The 24110-nt window shown below is 53.6% G+C and overlaps 4 protein-coding genes across 5 annotated transcripts; 2 read left to right on the forward strand and 2 right to left on the reverse strand.

Moving 5' to 3' along the window:
• Nucleotides 1–112: 112 nt before the first annotated feature.
• On the reverse strand, nt 113–9541 carry LOC308675670 (arylacetamide deacetylase-like 4). The gene is made up of 5 exons (XM_081341146.1): nt 9412–9541; nt 3944–4267; nt 2974–3190; nt 2450–2513; nt 113–2295 (listed from the first exon to the last, which is right to left on the reverse strand). Exons 2-5 carry the CDS (start codon nt 4196–4198, stop codon nt 1515–1517), a joined length of 1317 nt encoding a protein of 438 aa, XP_081197272.1. The 5' UTR covers nt 4199–4267; nt 9412–9541; the 3' UTR covers nt 113–1514.
• Nucleotides 9219–24088, reverse strand: CDA (cytidine deaminase). Of its 2 annotated transcripts, XM_081341159.1 has the most exons (7): nt 23933–24088; nt 21425–21514; nt 15423–15592; nt 10935–11108; nt 10519–10630; nt 9820–9877; nt 9219–9645 (listed from the first exon to the last, which is right to left on the reverse strand). In XM_081341159.1, exons 2-7 carry the CDS (start codon nt 21481–21483, stop codon nt 9535–9537), a joined length of 684 nt encoding a protein of 227 aa, XP_081197285.1. In that variant the 5' UTR covers nt 21484–21514; nt 23933–24088; the 3' UTR covers nt 9219–9534. The 2 variants fall into 2 exon arrangements, with proteins under 2 accessions (XP_081197285.1, XP_081197286.1); XM_081341160.1 differs by lacking the exons at nt 15423–15592; nt 21425–21514; nt 23933–24088 and adding an exon at nt 12698–14007.
• On the forward strand, nt 16097–18312 carry LOC308675950 (trypsin-3-like; the record flags this gene model as incomplete). The annotated part of the gene is made up of 5 exons (XM_081341626.1): nt 16097–16110; nt 16451–16732; nt 17303–17444; nt 17686–17952; nt 18163–18312. 5 exons carry the CDS (start codon nt 16097–16099, stop codon nt 18310–18312), a joined length of 855 nt encoding a protein of 284 aa, XP_081197752.1.
• FAM43B (family with sequence similarity 43 member B) lies at nt 19723–21224 on the forward strand (the record flags this gene model as incomplete). The annotated part of the gene is made up of 1 exon (XM_081341253.1): nt 19723–21224. One exon carries the CDS (start codon nt 19723–19725, stop codon nt 20836–20838), a length of 1116 nt encoding a protein of 371 aa, XP_081197379.1. The 3' UTR covers nt 20839–21224.
• Nucleotides 24089–24110: the final 22 nt, after the last annotated feature.

The raw sequence follows: 24110 nt of genomic DNA on the forward strand, positions 1-24110 counted from the left end.
CAAACAGAGCAGAGAAACACTGATAAAAGCCTTTCGCTGTTTGCTTTGCTCTGTCAGGTGGTTTTCCAGCCACCTTGAAGGAGAAGCACGAGAAGAGAAGAGGGCAGAAGGATACAAAATAAGGCAAGACTTTTATTAAACCAGAGCGGGCTTTCCAGAAAGACAAGCTTTTAAGGTTTCAAGGATTTGAGTCAGAACGAGCTGGCCCCGGGCTGCAGTGCTTCTTTCGGCCTCTTGGCTTCCACTCCCACTAGGGCTCCTTGCAGCAAGCGTGGAAAGCAAAAGGCGTCATAATCTAACATTTGCAAGGCTCTACTGACCTTCCTCTCCTCTTATGTTTTGTTGATGCAAAGAAGGGAGTGGGCCTCAATAAACCCTGACCCAAGGGAGTTCATCCAACGAGCACCGGCATAAATGGGAGGAAAAGGGGTATTTCCAACTCCAGCGCACCCCCCAGAGAGCTGCGCAGGCCACTCAGTCCCCGGCGGAATCTCCACCTGGGGCAGGTCATCGTAACCGGCCCGGGCCAAGAGCAGAGCAGGAAGCTCCGTAACAGCCTTGGCTGCCCTGCTGGCATTTGGTCAGCCTTCAGACCCGAACGTCCCCTCGGAGTTTGGAGGTCGAGAGAGCCTCTTTTGTTGACGTGGCTGCGGTTGGCTTCCCCGAGCCATAAGGCCCTTTGATATACTCTCGAACAGGCGAGTTGTGAAAACATTGCAGTTTGCCTCCATCCTTTCCTGAAGTGGCCACGATCCAAACATTGGTGCTATCAGGACGCGGCACCTCAGATGCTGGGCTTAGACGTACCGTCTTGGTGGGCAGGGGAGCCGAGCGAGGAGAGGGTGAGGCGAGGAGAGGCGCTGCTGATCAGAGCAGCGAGTTGAACAGGGCGCCTTCCCAGGAGAGGCGAAAGGATCGCCTTCCCAGGAGAGGCGAAAGGATCCCCGTGGAGCTGTTTGTTTACCTCCGCAAGGCCTCCGCTGTGCCCTGATCAGCATAATTACAAGGTTCCCCGGTGAGAAGTCAGAGCGAGGCCTCTTGCATTTCTGCAGCTGCCCCACGTGGCCTCCCTCCCGGAGCCCTGCCTCAATCATCTGGGATGGTCCCCTTGCTCAACACCCCTCGGCCCACCATGGGGGGCAGGACTGGAGGCGAGAGGCCTCTTTGCCCTGCGGGTCTCTTTGGAGGGGAGCCTTCCGCACATCCTCTCTCTCTCCGAAGACACACACGCCCCAGCTCCCGAGGATGGGAATTTTCTGACTGAATTGAAGATGCATTTTTTGCCGTTGGGGGACTGGGCCTCGGGGCAGCTGATGACCATCTTTTTCAGGAGCTCTTCTGAGCCTCTCTGATCTTCAGAGCTGCATTCCGGGGGAGGGGAGGCGGGTTCAGGGTTCACCGACCAGCACTCAAGCAGTTTTTCCAAAGGGGAGCCCAAGTCTGGGACTCCTAATTCTCTGCATTTCAGGAATAAGGTGAAAAGATGAGGTCCCTCTCTTGGTTTCATTTTAGCCTTACAAGCGTCTGATAAAATCGGTGACATCACGGACGATCCTTTTTGCTGAAGGAAAGGACAGGATGCCGTAGCCAAAAAGGACCACTACTCCATGCATGCCGTTCTCTACGTGGCTCCAGGTTACCGGCACACCGTTGTCCATCAGCCGCTTCATGTACAGCAGCCCATCGTCTCGAAGGACGTCAAACTCGCAGGTCAAAAGGAAGGTCTGAGGGAGCTTGCAGATGACGGCATCCTCGGCCAACAAGGGGGAAAAGGTCTCGGAGAGCACCTCTTTCATTTCTTCGTGGAGCTGAGGGTTGAAATTAGACAAAGCGTGGTCTTGTTCTCTATAGCCCCTGACTTTGAACTGTTCGGGGATGTTGTTGGCATTCAGCCACTTCTGGTACTTCAGTCGCGTGGCCTTGGGGACGTAGCTGCTCTTCATAATTTCATTTACAAAGGAAGTTGACTTGTTGAGGTAGCGGCAGCAAAAGTAGGCGACCAGTTTTTTCCACAAGAGTGGACTTCTGCAGTTCTGCTGATAGGATGGCAAAGAGAGGTCCAAGGCCTGAAGACCTGGATAGATCAGCACTTGGGCGTGGACCTTGGGAAGGTCTCTGCGGTCCACCAGTAACTGGCAAATGCGCGTGGCAAAATTAGCCCCACAACTGTCTCCGGAAATGATAATACGGGAACTGTCCACCCCGTAATTTTCTGAATGTTTCATGAGGTAGACAGCAGCCGTCAGACACTCAGAATACTGGTTTGGATAAGGATTCTCTGGCCCGAGTCCATACCTAAAAGGGGCAGAAAATGGCTTATTATGGATTCCTGGTACATTGATGAATTCAATCCTTGCTCTCTTTTGAAAAGGACCATAACTTTGGGCAATCGCCCTCCCCCCCCCGCCCCAGTGCTGCAGATTAGAGAGGCACGGAGGGCAACACTCACCCAACCGCCACCACGATCGCATCGCCCTCTTTGGCCACGTGGCGCAGGACTCTTTCGTAGGCATCTGAAATGAGCAGCAGAGAGTTGTGCTGGCTGAGAACTCATTTCTGCAAGCCATTTTCTTTCCCTGCCTGAAGCCTCGGAGGGAGGTTTGCTGAAGGCAAGCCGTCAGCCCCCGCCCCAGGTTGCCCTTGGTCACTGCTCAGCTCTCCTATTTGCTTCTGGGATACTTGTTCAGAGGTCAGATTCTTCCTCAGTTTTTTCTGTGTTTGTGTGTGTGTGTGTGTGTGAGAGAGAGAGAGAGAGAAACAGAGACAGAGACACAGAGAGGAAAACAAAGAGGGAGAGTCATTGAGTAGAACGCCAGGTGACTTCATGAGCATCTCAGGGTTCCGTTTTGGTAGCCAACCGTCCAGAAAGGGTTTCTCCATTACCTTGGACATTTTTAGGGTTCCAGCTGATATTGTCCTGAGATTGCCTAACCTTCTTGGCTTAGCTCTCCAAATACGCCTCTGTGGCCTTACCGACACTTCCGAGAACGCCTGCCCCTCCATGGAAGTAAAGCACAGCTTTTCTTCTCGCAGTTGGCGCTCTTCTGGACGAATAGATCCTCACTGGCACCCCATCAAATTTCTGGTTCTGAATGAGAAGGGAGGGATCCCTGCACGGAGGTACTCCATTAGTCCAAGACCGTAAGAGATCAAGGGCGCTGCACAAACCCAGCTCCTCTAAAACAATTCCCTGTTGGCCAAAGCACAGAAGAGGAGAATTTAATTTTGGGAGATTACCTTAATCTTCGGCCCAGAGTGAGCATGGTCCTTCAGAATGAAACAACGGGCATCACGGTGTGCCCACCCGCACTCTGTGCCTTTTGTACGTGGATGAGAGGCAGAGTTTGCATTTCAAGTGCTGTGATGTTGTTTTTCTCCCTTCAACACATACCTGAAGCGCCCAAATTACAGTGAGTTAGGCTGTAGCAGGTCAAGGCTCTGGCAGGGCATTAAACTTTACAAATTGGAGTAATATCCATAAGCCAGAGGTCCCCCTGTCATATTGAAGGGAGCTTACTCAGTCTGGGAGGGACCGCCACTCTTGAATTAGCCTTTTTAGCCACACCAGATGCTGCTTTAGGACCTCTTTCCAGAGTCTCTCCAGACCGAAGGATGCCAATGATGATGAGAGAGTCCCCTGTCATATTGAAGGGAGCTTACTAAGGTTGATGGGAGGTGACACCTCACCCAGCTGGAGGGCTTCAGGTGGGGGAATACTGCCTTTTACAGAGGGGAAACCCTGTTCCTTCAGGTCTCCAAATCCGGACAGACGGTGAACCAGTCAGCTTCACAGCTTCCATCCCCAAGAAGCCAAGAATCCATTTCTCTTCCATTGATGGAGGTGTCCATGAATTTGGACCAATTCTAATTTTTAAAGAAATCGATAAATCAATACAATTCTTCTGTCCCAGTTCATGAAAAAAGGAACGAAGGAAAACCTTACCAAAATTAACCCTGTGATGAGCATCGTCTGACAGAAGCGGGCCTTCAGGGGTTGATCGATCCCAGGAGGAAACACAGTTCCTCTGCATTGGATAAGGGCCGACAGAAGAAAGACGGCTGGGTAGAGGGTGCCTCCGACAAGAAGGCAGGCCAGGCGCTTCCCGTAGGACACCATTGCACCTCGCCTGCGGCAGGTTCTTCTCCTCCTCTGCCAAGCTGTCCGTGGCGGCTGAGAGGAGCTGAATAGCTGATCCATGGAGAAATAGATGGTCCAGGATTGATAAGAGGATGCTGATCTTCTCTTCCCCGCCCATTATGGAAACACCTACAGGAAGGACAAGGCAGAGAGGAAGATGTGATGGGAGGCAGCACTGGGTCCATCCTTGTTTTCTATGACAGGCTGTCGAATTAGGAAATGCAGCGGGAAAGAAGAGATCAAATTGCCAACATACGCTGGATCATGGAGAAAGCTAGAGAGTTCCAGAAAAACATCTATTTCTGCTTCATTGACTATGCTAAAGCCTTTGATTGGGTGGATCACAACAAACTGTGGCAAGTTCTTAAAGAGATGGGCGTACCAGACCATCTTATTTGTCTCTTGAGAAACCTATATGTGGGCCAAGAAGCAACAGTGAGAACTGGACACGGAACCACTGATTGGTTCAAAATTGGGAAAGGAGTCCGGCAAGGCTGTATACTGTCGCCCTGCCTATTTAACTTATATGCAGAGCACATCATGAGAAAGGCAGGGCTAGATGAATCAAAAGTTGGAATTAAGATTGACAGAAGAAATATCAACAACTTAAGATATGCAGATGATACCACTCTAATGGCAGAAAGTGAAGAAGAACTAAAGAGCCTCTTGTTGTGGGTGAAGAAGGAGAGTGCAAAACTTGGGTTGAAACTTAACAATAAGAAAACCAAGATCATGGCATCCGGCCCTCTCAATTCCTGGCCAATAGATGGGGAAGAAATGGAAGTAGTGACAGATTTTATTTTCCTGGGCTCCAAGATCACCGCAGACGGGGACTGCAGCCAAGAAATTAAAAGACGCTTGCTCCTGGGGAGGAAAGCCATGGGAAATCTACACAGCACACTAAAAAGCAGAGGCATCACCCTGTCAACAAAAATGTGTATTGTCAAGGCTATGGTCTTCCCAGTTGCAATGTATGGCAGTGAAAGCTGGACCATAAAAAAGGCTGAGCGCCAAAGAATTGAAGCCTTTGAACTCTGGTGCTGGAGAAGACTCCTGCGAGTCCCTTGGACTGCAAGGCGATCAAACCGGTCAGTCCTAGAGGAGATCAACCCTGGCTGCTCTTTAGAAGGCCAGATCCTGAAGCTAAAACTCAAATACTTTGGCCACCTAATGAGAAGGAAGGACTCACTGGAGAAGAGCCTGATGCTGGGAAAGATGGAGGGCAATAGAAGAAGAGGACGACAGAGAATGAGGTGGCTGGATGGAGTCCCTGAAGCAGGAGGCGTGAGCTTAAAGGGACTCCAGAAGATGGTAGAGGACAGGAAGGCCTGGAGGAACGTTGTCCATAGGGTTGTGATGAGTCAGACACGACTTCGCAGCGAACAAAAACAACTAGCCGGAAAGAGGGCCAGGTGTCCAGGTAGACCCCTTTGTGCAGGGATCCTACAAGCTTCCCTTTGGACCAACCTCTTCTCGGCAGTTCTCCTGCCATCAGCAGGGCACTGAAATCCCACCTGGTTACTATGAGGGTTGAATCCCCAACGTTCTGTAGATTTTAAAAATGACGGATGCGTCATCTCGCTCCTTTCCTATCGAGTCTTGCTGTTGCAATTGTGCTATGTTGAAAACAGTCTTATGATTGTGGTCCTCAACTGGAGAATTTCTTGGCCATGAGCTATGAACATCCCTCCCCACAAGCGATGCAAAGTGCCCCCAGTCCAGGGACAGGTGTGCAGGTATAACCCCTGCATGGCTCCAGACTGGAACAAAAGTCCTACCCCTTGTAGAAGACAACAGAGCTCAATGCTTGGTTCCCATTTTGTCATCCCTTGGCAAGATCACACACAGGCGGCCTTGCTGGCAAGATTCGGAAGCAATGAGCAATCGGATGTCATTAGCAGATCAAACAATCTTGATTATGATAATATTACGTTCCAGTAAAGCGGGTATGTAAGAGTAGATTGATAAGGCCAGTGGTGTGTTTGTTTCTCCCGAGCCTTGTCATATCCATGAAATGTAATGTGCTCTCTGAGACTGGCTATTACCTTGCAGACGTTTCAGTACCCAACTAGGGAACATCATCCGTGTTTCAAAGGCATTTCCAAGGAAAGCCCATTGGAAATGACCGTTGCCAAGAACGTGGCTCTGGACGGGGGCCATATTTGTGCTGGTGTTCCTTAAGCCAGTTGTCCGATCCAGGCCTTGATTCCTCCCGTCTTTCTAACGTGGACAAAGCTGAGTGTTGCCTTGGCATCTACTAACTTGGAGCGAGTGCCAAAACAAGCATATCAATTGAAAGCAACACGTTCGTGGCACCGCACATCCTTCTCCAGTCGGTCCCCAGAGAACTTTGCCACGCCAGAGGAATGGAGCGCCCCAGCCCCTAGGTCTGGTGGAAGAGGCGCCTCAGGCTTTTTAATGGTCCGTTCTGGCTTCCTCCAGCAGCTTGCAATACCTCCTCTATCCACCAGAGGGCTCTCCTGTCTAGGGGCGACTGGCTGCCTCCCTTGCGGGATGAACGTTTGCCGGCAGTTTGCAGGGGTGGAGGGGCCCCGTCCGCCAGGCAAACCCTCCAGTGAAGCCGCTCAACAGCAGGGGAGGAAAAAGAGGGGGGGCGGAATGAAAAGCAATGCCTCTACCTCCGTAACCTTGGTCTAAATAGGGGGTGTCTCTGAGATGCCCGGTGAGGAAAGGCCAACACTCACAATATTTTCTGGGCTTTGCTGAATCATAGTTTCAAACTTTGAGGGTTGAAGGAAACCCATGTGAATGACACTATCCGTGTCCCCAAAAACTGTACAGGCAGTCCTCACTTAACAACACCCATTCAGTGGCCATTTGAGGTTAGGATGATGCCAAACAGGTGGTACTTATGACTGATCCCTGAGATTCTAGCCGTCCCAGCGCCCCCTGGCCAGGTGCTCTCAGATGGGGCCTGGATGCTCCACGGCCGTGCGATTGCCACTTTTAGGCCTCCCTGCCAGCTGGTGATCTCATATCTGTGGGGGAAGTGTGACGGATGTGAGAGTACAGGTTGTAAGTCACTTTTTCCAAGGCTGTCACGACTCCAAATCAACCTTGTTAAATGAATGGCTGTGAGCTGAGGACTGTTGTGTATCTCCTTAGGGTTTGATCTGAACTGAGCATTGCACCTGTGTTCTGCGCCCTCCTGCCACGTTGCCCCAGTCCGGCCTAGGCACGTGGATCCGCCCGGCTGTTTATTGCTGCCTGAAAGATCAGGTGCTGAGTTAAAGCCTGCAGGATTCACATCCTGCCCTTATCATCTTCCACTTGCAATCACCTCCTTTATCTCTGTAATGAAATATTTAACCCTCCTACTGACCTAATTTTGCCAGGGTAATTTAATCTGCTGTGCCTCTGCTCCCTGGCCGGAAGGGCAGAGGGTTTTCTGGGAAAGGCGTGGGAGGCAGGTAGGGCCCGAGGTGAGGGGCTGTGGGGAGAGGGACCTTCCCTCGAGGCAATGGAGAGATGCGTTTGCTCGGCAGGTGAGCACCTGGCAGCCACGGGTGTCAAAAGTCACCCCAAAGTCAAAAGGCCAGGTAAAATTGTTCCGTACTCTTAATCTCGTCCTTACTGTCCCAGGCATAAGTTTTGCAACTGGGTGTAGCTGTGACGTCGTCCTGATGCTGAGAAAGGGGGCGGAGGGGAGGGGGCTTCTGGATGGTTTCAGAGAAGATCTCTTGAAAAAGAAGAAAGGGTCAGGGTGAAACCCAACCAAGCCTCCCCGGGACGGTGTCCACTGCACTAGAGGGGATCACTGGCCATCTTCCAAGATCCTGTGCGTGTATCGCAGGAGCGCTAAGGACCATTCTGGAAACTCCCGGTATAGTTTTCCGCCTCTTGATCTCGTTGACCTTGTGACTCAAAGGGCTTGTGGGTTTGGCACTATTTCTTTCTGCCTGCCGCAACCGATGGATTGTGAAATCCTCAGCGGGGCAGCCGTGAGTCTCTGGTGCGGTTTTCCAGCTTTCTTTGGCATCACCTTGGATTGTGCAGCTTCATCCCTCAGGCAGGTTGTAAAACGTGTTGTGTAGCTGGCACAAAAGTAAATGAATGCGCTGTGTCTTCTGATAACCTCAAAAGCAACAAGGTGATCTCGGTTCGAATCCAAGGGAGGGGGAGGGAGGGGGAGGTCCTTTTCATCATAGGGGAATGGTGATTGGGAAGTCAAGAGGCAACTGGAATAACAGGCCAATTTGCCCTTGGAGAACAAAAGGAAGCAGGGCGAAGGCCAACAGAGTTTTGTCAAGGGGACGCTGGCAGCAACAACCCTTTCCCGACAACCAAGGAGGTGACTCTACACATGGACATCCCCAGAGGGTCAATACCAAAATCAGATGGATTATCTACTTTGCAGACAAAGACGCAGCGGCTCCTTACAGTCAGTGAAAACAAGACCTGGAGGCTGGCTGCGGCTCGGATCACGAGCTTCTCAGGGCAAAATTGAGAAAGAAAAGCCGACAATCCAGCACATCCGAGTGTGAATTCATGGATTGAACTTTTCAGTCCCACCGTTAGCATCAGAGCCACGCCCACCCAATGGGCCACGCCCACCTGGAACACGACAATATGCAAGTGTGTTTTGGATTGCAGTTTGGACACCATCGCCATCGCTGCCATAAGTGGAATTTTCCTCCAATGGGATTTCCCCATGTATTTTACCAGGAAACATAGATAGGGCAGCCTAGAAAAGTCAGTGCCCTCCTAACCACACCCAGGCGCTCCGGGTTTGTTGGCGATGTCCATTTTGCTCTGTGAGATCACGGTGACCTAACCCTAACATCTAGTCCAACCCCTTGCCCAAGCAGGAGACCCTCTACCATCCCGGACAAAAGGCTGTCCAGTCTTTTATCATAAGCTTCCAGTGACGGAGCAGCCATAACTTCTGGAGGGAAGCCGTTCCACTGATCAACTCTTCTCGCCGTCCCAGCCACGGACCTAGGCTAATTTGAAGGCACCCCCTGAAAAGCGAGGTACCAAAATTGGGCAGAGGGGTTTCCTCAGAGGGAGGGGCTGGAGGAACCCTCTGGAGGGCGAGGCAAAGAATACGGAGGCAAAGGACTCAAAAAAGAGAGCTGTTTATCTTGGCGCAAGGCAGGGCTGCAGGTCAAGGGCCAAGAGCCCAGAATCGCCCCTGGCCTCTCGGAGGCCCAGTCCAAAGTTCTGGAGACCTTTGAAACGAGGCCAACAATCCCGATCGCACGGGCAGCGGCCCCTGGGAATGCAAAGATCCGAATTTTGCAACCGCCTACCTTTTGAGGGCAGGCTCGGAAGGAAGGCGAAGGTGTGCCCGCTTTATGAACTGGGGAGATGTCAGGTGGGGGCGGGAGGGTGGGGAGAAACCATGAAGCCGCTCTGGGGCTGGCTCTTTCCGCCTAGATCTTCAGATGTTCTGGACCAAAAGAGAAAGGCAGAAGCTCCTCCAGGCTCTTCTTGATGTATCTTCCGTCCATCCTGGTCAAGTAGATCTCCCACTGCTGACCGAACTAGGGAAGCAAAACCCGTTCTTGACTTACAACCACATCTCACCCACAAATTCCCATTGCTAAGCCAGATAGTTTTTGAGCCAGCTTTGCCCCATCTTCTGGCCTTCCTTGCCGTTCAGTTAGTGAGGCGGCTGCTTGGGGCCTTTCGGAAGGCAGGCGGGTAAAGCCTCTCACCTCTCGGAGGACTTGTCTGCAAGCTCCGCACGGGACGGCGTAGGACTCTCGGCTGTCGCTGTTTAAGAAAAAAAGAAGGAAAGGAAAAGATAAAACTCTCTCGCTGGATCCCAGAACCCTAACCCTACATCCAATATTACACCAGGCTGGGCTCGTCTTGGCGTTTCTCTTCTTCGCTGAACTATTACGGTTTTTGGCTTGGGAAATGCACTCAATCTGCGGCAAGCCATATGATTGGGGCTTGCAGGATCCTCTAAGCCCCCTCCCCAACCTCCAAGAGATGCCCTGAGGGGGCCACTCTCCCCCCCCCCACACTAGCCCTGCTCAGTCCACAAAAGGGGCTTTCTGCTCCAGTTGATTCCCAAGAGAAATCGACTACATTGTGGCTTTTTAAATCTACAAGATGGGTGCTATGTTTGCTCCCTGTATTGCAAGGAGGGTGCAAGCTGTGTTTGGCACACAAAGAGACCGGCTTCTGTGTGGTTTTACTGCTCAAGATAGTAACCTTTTTTTTTTCTTCCTGAAAGGCAGGTCTAGCCAGATATCCACAATCGTCTACCAATGAGCACGTTCAGCCTTCTGCATCGTGATATTCCGCTTCAAACTGTAAACCGCCCAGCTAAAAACATCTCCTGCTTATGCCCACTGAAAGCCTTCCTGGCAGAGACCCCACCCGCCGTGGGCCTGATGGCCACCTACCAGCTGATGGCCATGGCTTGAAATTTTGTGTGACCTTCAGACACGGCCTTCTGGACGGCCGTTCGCTCGGCACAGACGCCCAGCGGAAAGGAGGCGTTTTCAACATTGCAACCTGGCGGGGCAACAAGAATATCAGAGGCGTTAAAACAAGATGTAGCTAAACCACGTCTCCCAGGATCCCTTGCCAGCCGGAGCTCATGCCGGTGCCCGAGAAATGTTCCCTGAAGCCCCCTTGGCAGAGTTCCTCATGCATCTCGGCTGGCCCACCCAGCCTTTGCGGTCTGGGGCCAACGATGGTGAACACGGGGGGCTTGGGGGTTCAGCTCGGCTGCCTAGAAGGGGCCATTGTTTTGCTCCCACCCACCCCGCTTCTCTGGGCCAGGTGGGCCGAGAGGCACTGCTCCCGGCTTCCTCACCTGTGAAGATCTTCCCCTCTGCGGTCAGGAGGGCCGCTCCCACGGGGTACCTGCTGTAGGGACAGTAGGCAAACCTCTTGGCATCTTGACAGGCGCCCAAAAGACGCTGGACCACCTCTGGCTCAAGCCCGGCCTTGGGGCCGCCCAGCTGCTCGTGCGCCATGGCCAGGAGCTCTGCTTAATCCCGGCGGCACCAGGGGAAGGAAAGGAGAGACGGGCAGTGAGTGTTTCTCTCCCTCCGGCAGCGCCTAAGCAGCATCAAAGATGACCGGGCCTCTTTCCTGTTTTGCCACCCAAAAAGTTTCAAGCTTTGATCGAGGACCTTTCTGGAAGGAGGCTGGCCTCTCCCTGTGCCCGCCCTCGCTGGGAGGAAACTCGCCTCTCCTTAGCCTGGACAAGGCGGTGGGTGGGCACCGTCCCCGGCTGCCCTCTCACTGCCCCCTCAGCCTCCTGGCCCTTCTCTGCCCCCAGCCTCAATTCTGGCTGCTGGAGGAGGATAAAAGCAGGGTGGGGTGGCTCTCCCTGCCTCAAGAAGCCTGGCAGCTGCTTTGCCAACTCAGCCGTAGCAAGAGACCGGCGGCTGTGCCAAGGAGAGCTGGGGAAATCTCTCTAGGGACTCTCCGCAAAGAGGGAGGCAAGCGGGGGAGGAGGGGCGGTCTCTGCCCCTTCCCAGCCGCTCAGACCAATGGGGGCCAGAGAGGGCAGCCGGCCGGCCTGCCCCGATCTCCAGGCTACTTCCGGGGAGGCTGGAGAGGAGAGGCGCCAGGCTGGCACTGCATCATCCTGGCCGGGCAGGAGAAGACCAAACCCGGCCCTGCTTTGGTGATTCTGGTGGAAAGTGGTTTTGCTTTGCGGTTAGCAGTTCCCTTGGTTAAGAAATATAAAAATGGTTTTGCAATCTAGCAATCGCTGGAGGGCCAAAGGGGGAAGTGACCCTCCTTTCTCTCTCTCCCCGACACGCACGGCTAGGAATGCATTTTTCTAAATCAGGTATTCTTACTCACTATTGGCTGGACACTCATCCTCACCTGAAGAGGGCTGCTGCCCTGGAGAAAATTATGCAGGCGGCTGCCTTGGCTTGAGGAAGTCCTCCTGTATCCCTCTCCCCCTCTCCGCCCAGCTTTTTCCTGGATTTATGCAGGGCGAGCTGGGGCGGGCACAGTCCCAGTTTGCCTGGCTAAGGCCTCCTGGAGAGGCCCCACTCTGCGTGGGCCCTGCCCGAGTCAGGCCGAAGGGCAAAGCTGCGCTGGCTCTCCTAGTTACTGTTCAACGGGTTCCAGAATTGGAACAAGTGACTGTTTAACCGCCCCTGCACGGTGCCTTTTCTTTCCCGCAAGGCAACCTTTTTCTGCAAAACTTGGCAGAAAGTGAAAGGGGGGGGGGGAAAGCCCAGCACGGAGGCTGTGGGAGAGGAGTTTGGTGAAAACAAAGGAAAATTTAATTTGGTCAAGCTGACCTCTCCTTCTCCGGCTCCGCTTCTCGTCTTTGCTTTCATCCAGAACCTAAAGTCTCCGCCATTTGTTTAATTTCGATTCTCCCCGCTGGGAGAGGCTAATGGCCCAGGCACAGACCTTAAGGAGGACTAGCATGGTGAGATATCCCCAGCTGTCACACCTGAGAATCTCAGCCCCCTTTCTTTCCTTGAATTCAGACGGAAGGAAAGAACAATGAAGCGAGTGGCAGTCGGCTGAAAACATCCAGCTTAATCTTTAGATTGACTTCTGTGCCCACCTTAAAGTTTCAGTTGGATACACAACACACACCTGTTTTCCCAGGCTGAGATCCGAGGGGCCCCTTCTCCTCCGTTGCAGGACCCGGCTGCCCTGGGCCCCCTCGAGACGGTGCCAGGCTCTCCGCTGCCCTGTGGCCACCGAGGCCGGCCCAGATCCCCTCCCCCTTCTCGGAAGAGGGTGCAACTGGCCCGGCAGTCAACTCTCTGCCTCCGTCCTCCGTCTGTCATCATTTCTCAGCAAGGAGGCTGGGACTTCCTTCCTTCCCCTCCCTGCTTGCCCCACAGCGACGGACGCCCGGAGCAACAGGAACAGGAACCGCCCCACCTTGCAGGGGCTTCGTGCGACTCCACGTCGCAATCCTTGCCCTCACAACTGTCACAGCATCCCCCACTGTTCGAGCAGAAGACACGGAGCGTTCAGGACAAAAGGCTGTCCGGTCTCTTCTCGAAGACCCTCAGCGATGGAGCACCCACAACCTCCAAACTCCCGAGTCCTAGCTTGGTTTTCTGGATGCCCAATCCTGCCTGGCATGGAGGGATGGGCAGGCCTGCCCTTTCCTCCTCCTAACCACCCAAACCCTGCATTGAAGGGCTGGCATCCCTTTCTCCGGTCTCATCCGCCCCACTCACCCTTCTTCCCAACGTGACTTCTCTAAACGGCCGGGGGATTCTGGGAGTTCAAATTAAGGAGGTTCAGAAACTGCCTCATTTTTAAGCGCCTGGATGCTCTACCGCTAAAACTCGGAGCATAGCGCAATGATCAACGAGTTATAAACTGGCTAGAAGCTGCTGCTGGAGACAGCGCTCCTGGCCTGGTTTTAAATGTTGCCGTCACGAAGCAGAGGCTCCGAGTGAGAAGTGAAGCCGGGCCCTGGAGGGCTCTCAGGTCTCAGTCTCAGCTGCATTGTGACCAAAGAGATCGTCGGGTCAGTCGAAGCTGGCGCTGGCCCTGATCCCGCTCGGGTTTTGGGCAGAGGGGTCCTCGGCACGCTACTCAAGAGCCAGATCTGGCCCCAAATGGTGCCTCTCTGTTGTAAAATGAGGACTGCACACCCGCTCTCCCACGCTTAAGCAACCTCTTTTAACCCATCGAGAATCTCGCTTGGAAACAATGGCAGGACAGCCTTAGCCATTCCCTTTTTTTGCCGACATCATATTTTTGTACATTTCTGTTCTTTCCCGAACCCAGGAAAACTTGGAATCGGGAACTGAAGCAGCCCGACTTCCACCTGCACGAGGGATGAGCAGCCACGTCTGATCTTTACGGAGGGCGGGGCCCCATCCCTTTTCAGGCTGTGCACCGTTGGTTCTGCTGCCCGGCGCAGATGCTCCGTTCTCCGTGCCAAGCAGGGATGCCGGGGCCTCCAGGATGCCACCGAGCACCCACGTCTGCCGAGACACCTGAGCTTGGGCCTGAATGGAGGGCAGGGCCCAGAAGGAAGCTGAGAAGGCTGCCAGGCCGGTGCCCTGAAGGACCTCCGGGACAGTGGACCATTGATGGTGCTCCTGGGGATGGGGATCGCTATGGAAACGGAAAGAAGAGCCGGGACGGAGAAGAAAGGGACAGATTTGGGGCATCCACAGATGCTTTCAGTAGTAAAGTGGGATGAGACCTCACAGTCCAGGACTTCAGCTTTTGCTCCTCCTGTTCTCTTCCTTGGCCGGTGAGTGATTTGTCCCAGACGGGCTTCCATGCGCCTGGCGCCCGATTCTCGGCAGAGGCATTGCAGACCCATCTGAACAGGGACATTTGGCCAAGTCTGTCTAATCTGCATCCACTCTGATGCCAGATTTGTGCCTGGGGTGGGGTGGGGTGGGGGAAGGGCACATCCTTTTTGTGTACCAGGGGCTCCCTCCTTTTAAATCCCGGGGGGTGGGAGGAAGTTCCCATAATCCTTAGAGACGGGATGAGAGGAAGATGAAGAGGGGAGCCTCTAGACCCCCATCAACCCTGACCCTCACTCAGAAGGGGGCTCCTGCCCTCGGAGGCCCAGATACTGCCCCAGATATTGCTTCCCTGTTTCCGGAACTATCCACTTCCAATTCTCTTCCAAAGGCAGAAACTAAGACAAGCTCTGGAGGGGGCAGACATTTGTGTGTCTTGCTCCCCCTTTGCGAGACCACTAGTCACACATCACAAAGCCTTTTTGCCTTTTGGGGTGCTCGTTTTGATCCTGCAGAAGGGCCCCCAAATTTGGGAAACTATGGGCTTAGGAATTTTTTTCTTTTGTTTTACTATAGCTCATAAGGTCTGTTTTACAAATGAGGTGTTATCACTGGGTGATTAGTCCGTCTTTCTCCCCTCTACCCTGCCTTTTTTTCCTTCCTTAAACATTTGGAATTTCACTACTGTTGGGTAACTACAGCCAGGGGGAAAAAATTGGTTGTGATCCATCTTCCCCATATTCTTAAATCAAGATAGATTCAATGGCTAATCCCAGCAGTCTTTACTGAGATTATTATCTCTCTGTATTTATAGTCCTAATAAAGCCTTTTCAAAGGACAATGAAGAATACGTTTATTGCACAGTAACGATCTTTAAAAAGTCACGGGTTAGGAACGTGGCTTTCTACTTTCTTGCAATGCTTTAGTAACACGGGGAGATTCAGAAAAATAAAAACTTGCAAGTTTTCATTCTGAATTTCCTTTTGGATGCTTCTCGCTCCTTCAGAATGGAAGGCAGGGCAGACTGAAGGAATGAGAGAAATGGGCAGCTCTGTCCGTCAGCCTATAAGAGCCCAGGGCTTTAGACCTACCTTTTCTTACCGCAGCTCCATGGACTGGCTCAGAAACTGGGGCAGCGGAACAGGATTTTTTGGGGAGGCCCCACACGGGATCCCCTTCAGCCAGGGATGGAGGCGGACAGGAATGGCCAGGTATGAATCTGCCAGCCTCTTCGAGTCTTGAGCCGCAAGAGCTGACCGGCCTGTGTCGTGAATGGCAAAAAAAAGGAAACGTTTCCTCATTCCTCAAAATATTGCCTGTCTGCCCATCTAAATTAAGAAAAAGGCCATTTTCCTTCACTCTTCATTTCATTTTCAACCTCCCACCACCCAGGAAAAGAAGCTTTGGAGTGGCGCCCTCCTTCCCCTTCCCCACTAGGAAAGGCCAGGAGGAAACTAATAATCAAAGCAACATCCTGGCAGGCAGCAAGACATAACTCTGCAGACAATTGCTTAATTGTTTGTGAGAAGACGGAAGTGCAGGAAGATAGCTGGCAATTAAAGGGCATTTTTAGGTGGCAAAATTGTAAAAATGGCTAGAAACAGTGGGGGAGAACAGCTCTGAAAGAATAAATGAATGGGTGTGTATCTCCTGAGCAAGAAAAAAAGGTGCTGTTTGTTTGTGTGTGGTGTGTGTGTGTGTGTGTGTGTGTGTGTGAGAGAGAGAGAGAGGGTTCCTTCCTTCAATATCCCTACTGTGAATCCCCATGGATTCAACTCAGTCAGTTGAGTTGTATAAATGCAACTCATTTACAAATTTGTCACTGGGGTCAGCTTGACTCCTGTGTCAGATCACAGCATCCAGAAATAAAAGCACATTCCATTTTAACCTTAAAAGGCTACGGCAGCATAAATCTCAGCAGGAAGATTTCCACAATAAAATGCCCAGAACAGAAAGACATGTAAACGTGGCCTCCAAAAACCTTCCTTCAGAGAAGATAAAAAATCATTTTTACTGGAAAAAAGGTGGAGTGAATTAGAGCACTGGAAGCACCAGAAAGGGACTGGAGGGTGGGGGGGAGGAAATAATCCACATTGCAGGAAGGGGGTTAATTGGGGAGGTGGGCTCAGGGACCAGGGAGGGCTTGTGATTCTGCTAGCTGGGCATTATGGGGCCTGCAGCATCTGCCCATCACCTTAGAGAGGCCAATAGGGACTGCTGACCTCCTCCCCCTCCCCGCAGACCAAGAGACGGACGCCCCTCGCATCGTTGGGGGCTACGTGATGGCCCCCCACTCCTCCAGGTATCTGGTGTCTCTGAAGAGGAAGACGGGCTTCCACTTCTGCGGGGGGGCGCTGGTCAGCCGCAGCTGGGTCTTGACCGCTGCCCACTGCAAGACGAGGTAAGGAGGAGGTGTCCTGGACTTACAACCACAGTCCAACCCAACATTTCTGTGGCTAAGTGAGACATTTGGTAAGTGGACCTTTGCAGTTGTTAAGTTAGTAGCACAGTCATTACGTGGATCCAGCTTCCCCCACTGACTTTTCTGGTCAGAAGGTCGCAAAAGGGGATCGCGTGGCTCCAGGAGGCTGCGACCGTCGAAAGTATGAACCAATTGCCGAGTGTCTGAATTCTGGCCACACGACAGTCACATGACCTGCAATGGTCCTAAGTGTGAAAAAACGGATATAAGTCATTTTTTTCACTGCCACTATAACTTTGAACGGTCATTAAACAAACTGTTGTAAATTGAGGACTACCAGCATGAAGTCCACCCATCTTAAAGTTGCAAAGATTGAGAAATGCTATCTAGACAAACAGCAGACCAACTCACAAAGCCATGTTCCTTATTAAATATAAAAAGACCCCTCTCGCCCGCATGGTTACCTCCTCCCTTCCCATCAGCCCCCGACCTCCTCTGGCCCCACAGCGGAAACCTCCCACCGTCCAATGCCCGTTTCCTCTCCGGCAGAACGGACCAGATGCTCATCGTGGCCGGGGAATATTCCCTGTCCACTTTTGAGGGCACCGAGCAGATCTTCCGGCCGGCCCGCATGGTTCTCCATCCGGATTACAGCGCCTCCTCGAAAAATGCGGACATCATGTTGGTTAAGGTGACCCCAGCCTCTTGGGGTTTGGGGCTCAGAGGCCGATCGGGGAGGGGGGAGGGCAGGGAGAGAGCCGACGCTTCACCAGTGAATTCTTGGAAGGAAGGAGGAGGTGGGCTCAGCCCGGCAGGCCACTTTCTGACCCCTGCAGTGTGCCCAAAGCTGGTGCGGCCCCTTGGGGGAGCAAATGGGGGTGCTTCCTTGCACCACAACACCCGCTCGGGGTCTCTGTGCTCTCGCCCGCCAGCTGAGCCGCCCGGTGGCCTACAGCCCCTTCGTCTCCATCGTGCCGGTCCCTCGGCAAGGGACGAAGGTTCGGGCCGGCCGCTTCTGCCAGGTCTCTGGCTGGGGCTACACCACGCCCATCGGGGGCAGGACCTCGGACACCCTCCGCAGCGTCCACCTGCCCCTCGTCTCCACCTGCAAGTGCAACAGCTCCGCTTCGTACGCCGGTTACATCACCAAGAACATGATTTGCGCCGGATTTGGCCGGGGAGGAAAAGACGCCTGCCAGGTAGAGGAGGTTTCGGTTTGGTGCCTGCCAATCTGGCTCCACAAAGTGCCTCGGCTGTCCGAGGACTGTCAGCCCTTTTTGCAGGGGGGGGGAGGAGGAGGAGGGGGACTTGGGCAAACAAACAGGAGAAAAATAAAAAGGCTTCCTTGGGAAATCTGTGGGTTGTTGCCAAGCTTCTCTCTCTCTCTCTCTCTCTCTCTCCCCCCCCAGGGTGACTCCGGGGGGCCCCTGGTGTGTGACGGGCGGGTGTTCGGCATTGTTTCCTGGGGACACAGCTGCGCCAGGCCCGGGTATCCCGGTGTCTACACAGCCGTAGCCAACTTCCAGAAGTGGATCTACAAGACAATTTTCCAGAAATAAGGGGTGCTTTTGGGGTGGGGGTATGCGGCTAGGCTGACTGAAGCCCCTTGCGGTGAGCTTCAGCTTCAGCTTCCTTCCTTCCTCCCCACCCTCCCTCCTTTCCCTTCATTCCTTCTTCGCTTCCCTCAGTTTTCCTAAATTTCCTTTTTATTTAGGATGCAAACAATGAACCAGACTAGAAACTGTTCTTTATTTTGACAATCGGTTCCGGCAGAGAGGTGGACTGTGTGACTCCCGGGGTCTGTGACTGCGAAAGAACACACAAGGGACCCACAAAGTCAAGGAACTCGCTGTCTCCTTTTAACAAAATCCACCTCCCCGATTGCCAGGGGATGTGATGCGACGAAAACCCACTAAGTCATTGCAGCCTGGAGGGCTGGGTTGCTAGGATACCAAGCCCAGCTGATCTGCGACAAGGGAGGCGGACAGCAAGGCCCGAATCCTCCTGCCGCGCAAAGGGTGCGGTGGGGCCCCCCAGGTTGGATGTACGCACGGACACAAGCGAGGGCTGATTAAAACGTCACACCGAGACATCATTTGTTCAGCATTGGCTTACTAAATACACCACAACTGGCTGGATTGACACACATTTCCGAAATCTAAACCGTCCGGCGGATGCAACGAGATCAATATTCCCCTTGCGGTGGCGTGGAGTACAGACCCAGCGACACAGCTGGGAATCGGGCATAAGGAGCCTGCACCTCCCAAACATCTGGAATGCCGTCCCGAAGGAGCTGGCTCTCGCCTGGCAGTCCCCCAAGCGGGGCAGAACGGCGCTCCAGGACCCCCGCGGGGAGCTGTCCCTTCAGCACCTTCCTGCCGCCGGTAACCGCCCCTTAAGTAGGCTGGCCAGGCGGGCGACCCCCTCGGCCCCCACTTGTGGGCAACTAAAGCCTTGGGCAGCCCCCGTCCCTGGGGGCCCGAGAACCCCGCAAGATCCACCGCCAGAGACGGCTTCTGGAGTCAAAGAGATTTGAAATCTCTGCTGTAAATCCTCTCCGGGAGGGCGCGTTTAAGAAAATATCTCGGTATTCTTGCAACTGACTTAACGTGCCCCGCCCGGTTTTCTCCACTAACGCGGGCGCTCCCGACCCCGCCCGTAACCCCCCTTTCGTTCCCACCCGACGCCGGCCGCCGTCGCCCTCCGGGCTCTCGCGTCGCCTCGGCTCGTGGGAAGGCCGTTCCGGAGCCGGCCCGGGAGGGCAGCGTCGCCCCGGTCCCGAGCGGCTCCCGGGAAGCAGCGGGGCGGGCGCCGGGCGCGTCCACACGGGAGCTCGCGAGAGCGGCGCGCGGCCGGGCCGGGCCGGGCCGGGAGGCGGAGCAGAGGCGGCGGCGGCGGCGGCGGCTCCGTGCCTCGCCGCCTCTCCACCTTCCGCGGGCGCTGCTCGGCGGGCGCGGCCGGCGGTCCCGATGGCGGCGGCGGCGGCGCTGCTGCCCTGGCGGCGGAGCAAGTGGGCGCCGGCGGGGCGCGAGGAGCGCAAGCGGCCGGGGAAGGGCTGGGCGCCGCGGCTGAGCTGCGCCTCGCTGCTGGCCGGCCTGCTGGGGCCCTGCCCGGAGCTGTGGCCGGCGGGGGCGCTGGGCGGGCTCTTCCGCCGCCGGCGCCGGACGGCCCGGCTGAACGCCGAGGAGCCCACCTTCCGCGCCCGCTATCTGGGCCACGCGGCCACGCTGCAGGCCAAGGGCGAGGGCTGCGCCGAGGCGGCGGTGGAGAAGCTCTGGGCGCGCAGCCAGGCCGGCCGGCGCGGCGCCCGCGTGCGGCTCAGCCTGGGCCCGCAGGGGCTGCACCTGCGCCCGGCCGCCGCCGCCGAGGAGGGCCGCCCCCGGGCCGGGCAAGCCTACCTGTTGCGCCGCATCACCTACTGCGGGGCCGACCGGCGCCACCCGCGCGTGCTGGCCTGGGTCTACCGGCACCAGGTGAAGAACAAGGCGGTGGCGCTGCGCTGCCACGCGGTGCTGCTCTCGCGGGCCGAGAAGGCGCAGGCGGCGGCCCGGCTGCTCTTGCAGACCTCGGCTGCCGCCTTCGACGAGTTCAAGCGGCTGCAGCGGCGGAGCGACGCGCGCCGGCTCCGGCGGCAGCTGCTCGGGGAGGCCGTCGTCCCGCTGGCGCCCCTGCGCAGGCTGCTCAACGCCAAGTGCCCCTACCGGCCGCCGCCGGACCGCGGCCGCAACGCCCCCCGGCTCAGCTCCATCCAGGAGGAGGAGGAGGAGGAGGAGGGTGAAGGCAGGAGCAGAGAGCGGCCGGCGGCTTTGGGCACGGCCACCGGTGCCCCCCTCGACTGGCTGGCCACCCACACCGTCTTTTGCGCCCTCGGCTCGGCAGGCCCGGCCCTCTGGGCTGACCACAGGGCACCCAGGGGCCACCCCGGCGCTGCCCTTCCAGGGGCCAAGATGACCAGGTGTCCGGAGCGGCCGGAGATGCAGACTTTGGTGCGGGAATTCCAGTTCTGCAGCTTGCAGGGTGTGCTGCCCGTGGGGCACACGACCTCCTGGACATCTAGCCGGGAGCCCCCTTGCCTGTCCCGCTAGGAGCGCCGCAGCCATAATTTTCTAATTCCTGGAGATTTGGGCAGGAGAGACAAGTGGGTGTGGGGAACACAACGTCCCTTCCATGTTGTTCCCTCCTGGAACAAATCCAGAGTCTGACACGCAACCGAACCATCGGACCACCCTCGTCAACTGAGCTCCTTCGTCTGGTGCCACATTAATCGCAGCCCTTTTTTCCCTTTTTCGGCTTGGGGACAAACAAGCAAAAGCTTTGCGTCCTCTTCTGTGGATTTTGGAGGTTGGCAGAAAGAAGCCCCTGTGAGCTGGTGCTCAGCAGGATGGGACTCTTGGTACATTGCTGGGGGGGTCAGTTTTTACATGTTTGGTGGCCTTGGGGAGGGAGAGAAGATGGTGTTTGTACTTGCTGAACTGCAAAAATTTGGGGGGGGGGAGAGGGAGAAATGCCTTTAAATAAAATATCTTTGGTATCTATAATTTCCACAGCTGGTTATGCAATTGGCAATTCTTCCTCAAGTCTTTTTAAGTCCCCATTAAAAACAGAAACAAATTTTCCATATTGTTTTCCTGCTTATGATGACAGTATATAAACAACCTCAGTTTTCAGTACCTTGTGTTTCTGACCTTCTCCACAACTCGTCTCCAGTGTGCTGCTGCCCTGTTGCACATCTGCTAACACGGACAGACAGAATCTTGTGACCTGTTATTAACAAAAGAGAAGTTAAATACCAAAATCTGATACCCTGAGATGTCAGCTTTAGTTTTTGTTAATCCTAGGAGAATATTGGTACCTATTTAGCAAGGGTCTCCAAAGTTGGCAACCTGAAGACATGTGGACTTCAACTCCCAGAATTCCTGTCACCCATTCTGGCTGGGGAATTCTGGGAGTTGAGTTCCACATGTTTTCAAGTTTCCAGGTTTGGAGACCCCTGCTATACAGCATCAAACTATAAAGAAAAGAAATTGGGGGAGAAAACCAGCTTGGTTTAAACCCTGAATTTTGAAAGTGATGAGTTTATAAAAAATAATAAAAGTGGGATTTAAAAAATCTAATAAGTAAAATTTAAAAAACAAATAGGTTAGCAGCGGAGTGATGTAGCAGAAGTCCTCAGAAACCCAGAAGAGCCCAAGGGGATGGTCCCATTTGGCAAAATTGCACATCCTGAATTTCTTTTAAATAGGAGAATGTCTAAACTCGCATTGCACATTTAAATGGGTCTCTTGTTTAATTTCACAGAGATCCCAGTTTCAAGAGTCAAGAATCTTAGCCTTAAGTGTAGAATTCGAACACAGGCTTGCGCAGGGTGATTAAAACTCGGGAAAAGAACCCGAGTCGGTGGCCCAAAAGCTTAGAGACTGCTTTATTGTCTGGTTTAACCTGTGACAATTTGGCAGAGCAGAAACAAATCAAAATACCCCCAAATAATGGTTAGATACTGATGCATAGATAGGGGGTTGGACTAGAAGATCTCCAAGGTCCCTTTCAACTCTTATGCTGTGTGGAAACATTTCCTGTCAATGCCAGCAAGATGCTGCTTCCCCTCGCCTACTCAGACACCCTCCTTTTGTTAATTCTGCTGTTATGTAAAATGAGACGGGGTGGGCGGGTGGGGTGGGGAGACGGGGAGGGAGGGAGGGGAGGGAGGGAGGGAGGGAGAGAGATGCTTTCGTAGATGAAAGGGTGGTATTATTTTTAGATCTTGTCTCCACTGCCATGGCAATTCATTTCTAGAAAAATCTGACAGATGAAGCAGGTGGACAGGGGGGGGGGAGAGGGTGGCCATGGCAACCATCTTACTTTGATTTTAATTTTTTTAAAATCGGACCAGCGGGTTCATTGGTGCTGCAGTGTTCCTGCAGCCTTCTGTGAAAAATCAGATTTTTGCATCCCTTCCTTTTCATCATCCCCCCACTGACTGTCCCCCCCCCCCCCCCGACTTTGAAATGCAAAGATTTTAGGCAAACTGATTTTTAAAAAAAACCCAAAAAACCTTAAGCTCTTTGCTTTTATTCCTGAAACAGTTTTTTAGGGGGAGGATAGAAATCTTGCTGTCAGTGGCTCAAGAAACTCCATTGTTCCCATCTTCTCTTTTGGGATTAACTTCAACACTTTTGCCAGTTTTAATATTCTTTGTTCCATTTTTTTTCTCCCCGTGTTGCCAAATACCTCCTGGCACCCTGGCAAAATGTTGATGAAAGAGCCAATCTTGATGCTACTATTGTGCTAAAGTGCTTCCTGGCATTGTGTAATTGTTTTGTCTTCTGGGGATGAATTTATCTCCCCCCATGTGATGTACATGAAAAAAAGAAAAATCCCATGTTGCCAGTGGATTCTGGAACAGTTCTTGGTTCTGCATTGGTTGGATCGCTGCAGATCTCTGCGACAGATCCAATGCAGTTGGGACCGTCATAATCAGCTCGGCTAACCCAGCTGGTAAAGCTTCGACTAAAACAAGACACTCATTTATTGGCTGGGGGTCACCACAAACCTCTCTAGGGTGCTGCAGTTTCCAGATGCAGAGAAGCCAGGATGGCAACAAGGGGTCCTTGGTGCACTCTGAGCTTGGTGGTTTTAGATGTTTCAGGAAGGGCAAAGGAGGGGTGGGGGTGGGGGTTACATTTCCCACAAGAACCTCGCAGAGTTGTGGAGGAGGAAGGACGAGGATTAGCTTATGTTCGCCACCTCAAATTATTTACAAGTAATAATAAAGGTGAGATAGATAGATACCAATAGATAGATAAGATAGATAAATGGATAGAGGTAGATAGATGGATAGGTGAATGGATGGAGATAGAGATAGATGGATAGATAGAGACACAGGTATAGAGATGATATGAAAAATTAGATATATAAATTATATATAAGCAACAACAGAGTTGGAAGGGACCTTGGAGGTCATCTAGTCCAGCCCCCTGCTCAGGCAGGAAACCCCTATACCATTTCAGACAAATGGCTGCCCAGTCTCTTCTTAAAAATTTCCAGTGTTGGAGCACTCATAGCTTCTGGAGGCAGCTATATACTTATTAGTTTAGTTAAAGTTAATGAAAGCCCCCGCCCCACACTCAAGCTGAAACGGAGACCAATGCGCAGGAAAGACCCTCCCCCGGCCTGGCCTACCCAGCAGGGCTGTTGGGAAGCGATCGGGGGGGGGCTTCCGGGGGGAACTTCCACCGCCACGTTCTCCTCCCTTCGTCTCGTAGAGCAACATGGCCTCTCTCCTCTTCTCTGCCCTCCAAGTTCCCTCCGGGCAAGGGCCAGAGCGACGCGAAGAGCCCTGTCGTCGTCTATGGTGAGG

Source organism: Vipera berus, assembly GCF_964194415.1.
Source record: "Vipera berus genome assembly, chromosome: 17".
Taxonomy (NCBI): Eukaryota; Metazoa; Chordata; class Lepidosauria; order Squamata; family Viperidae; genus Vipera; species Vipera berus.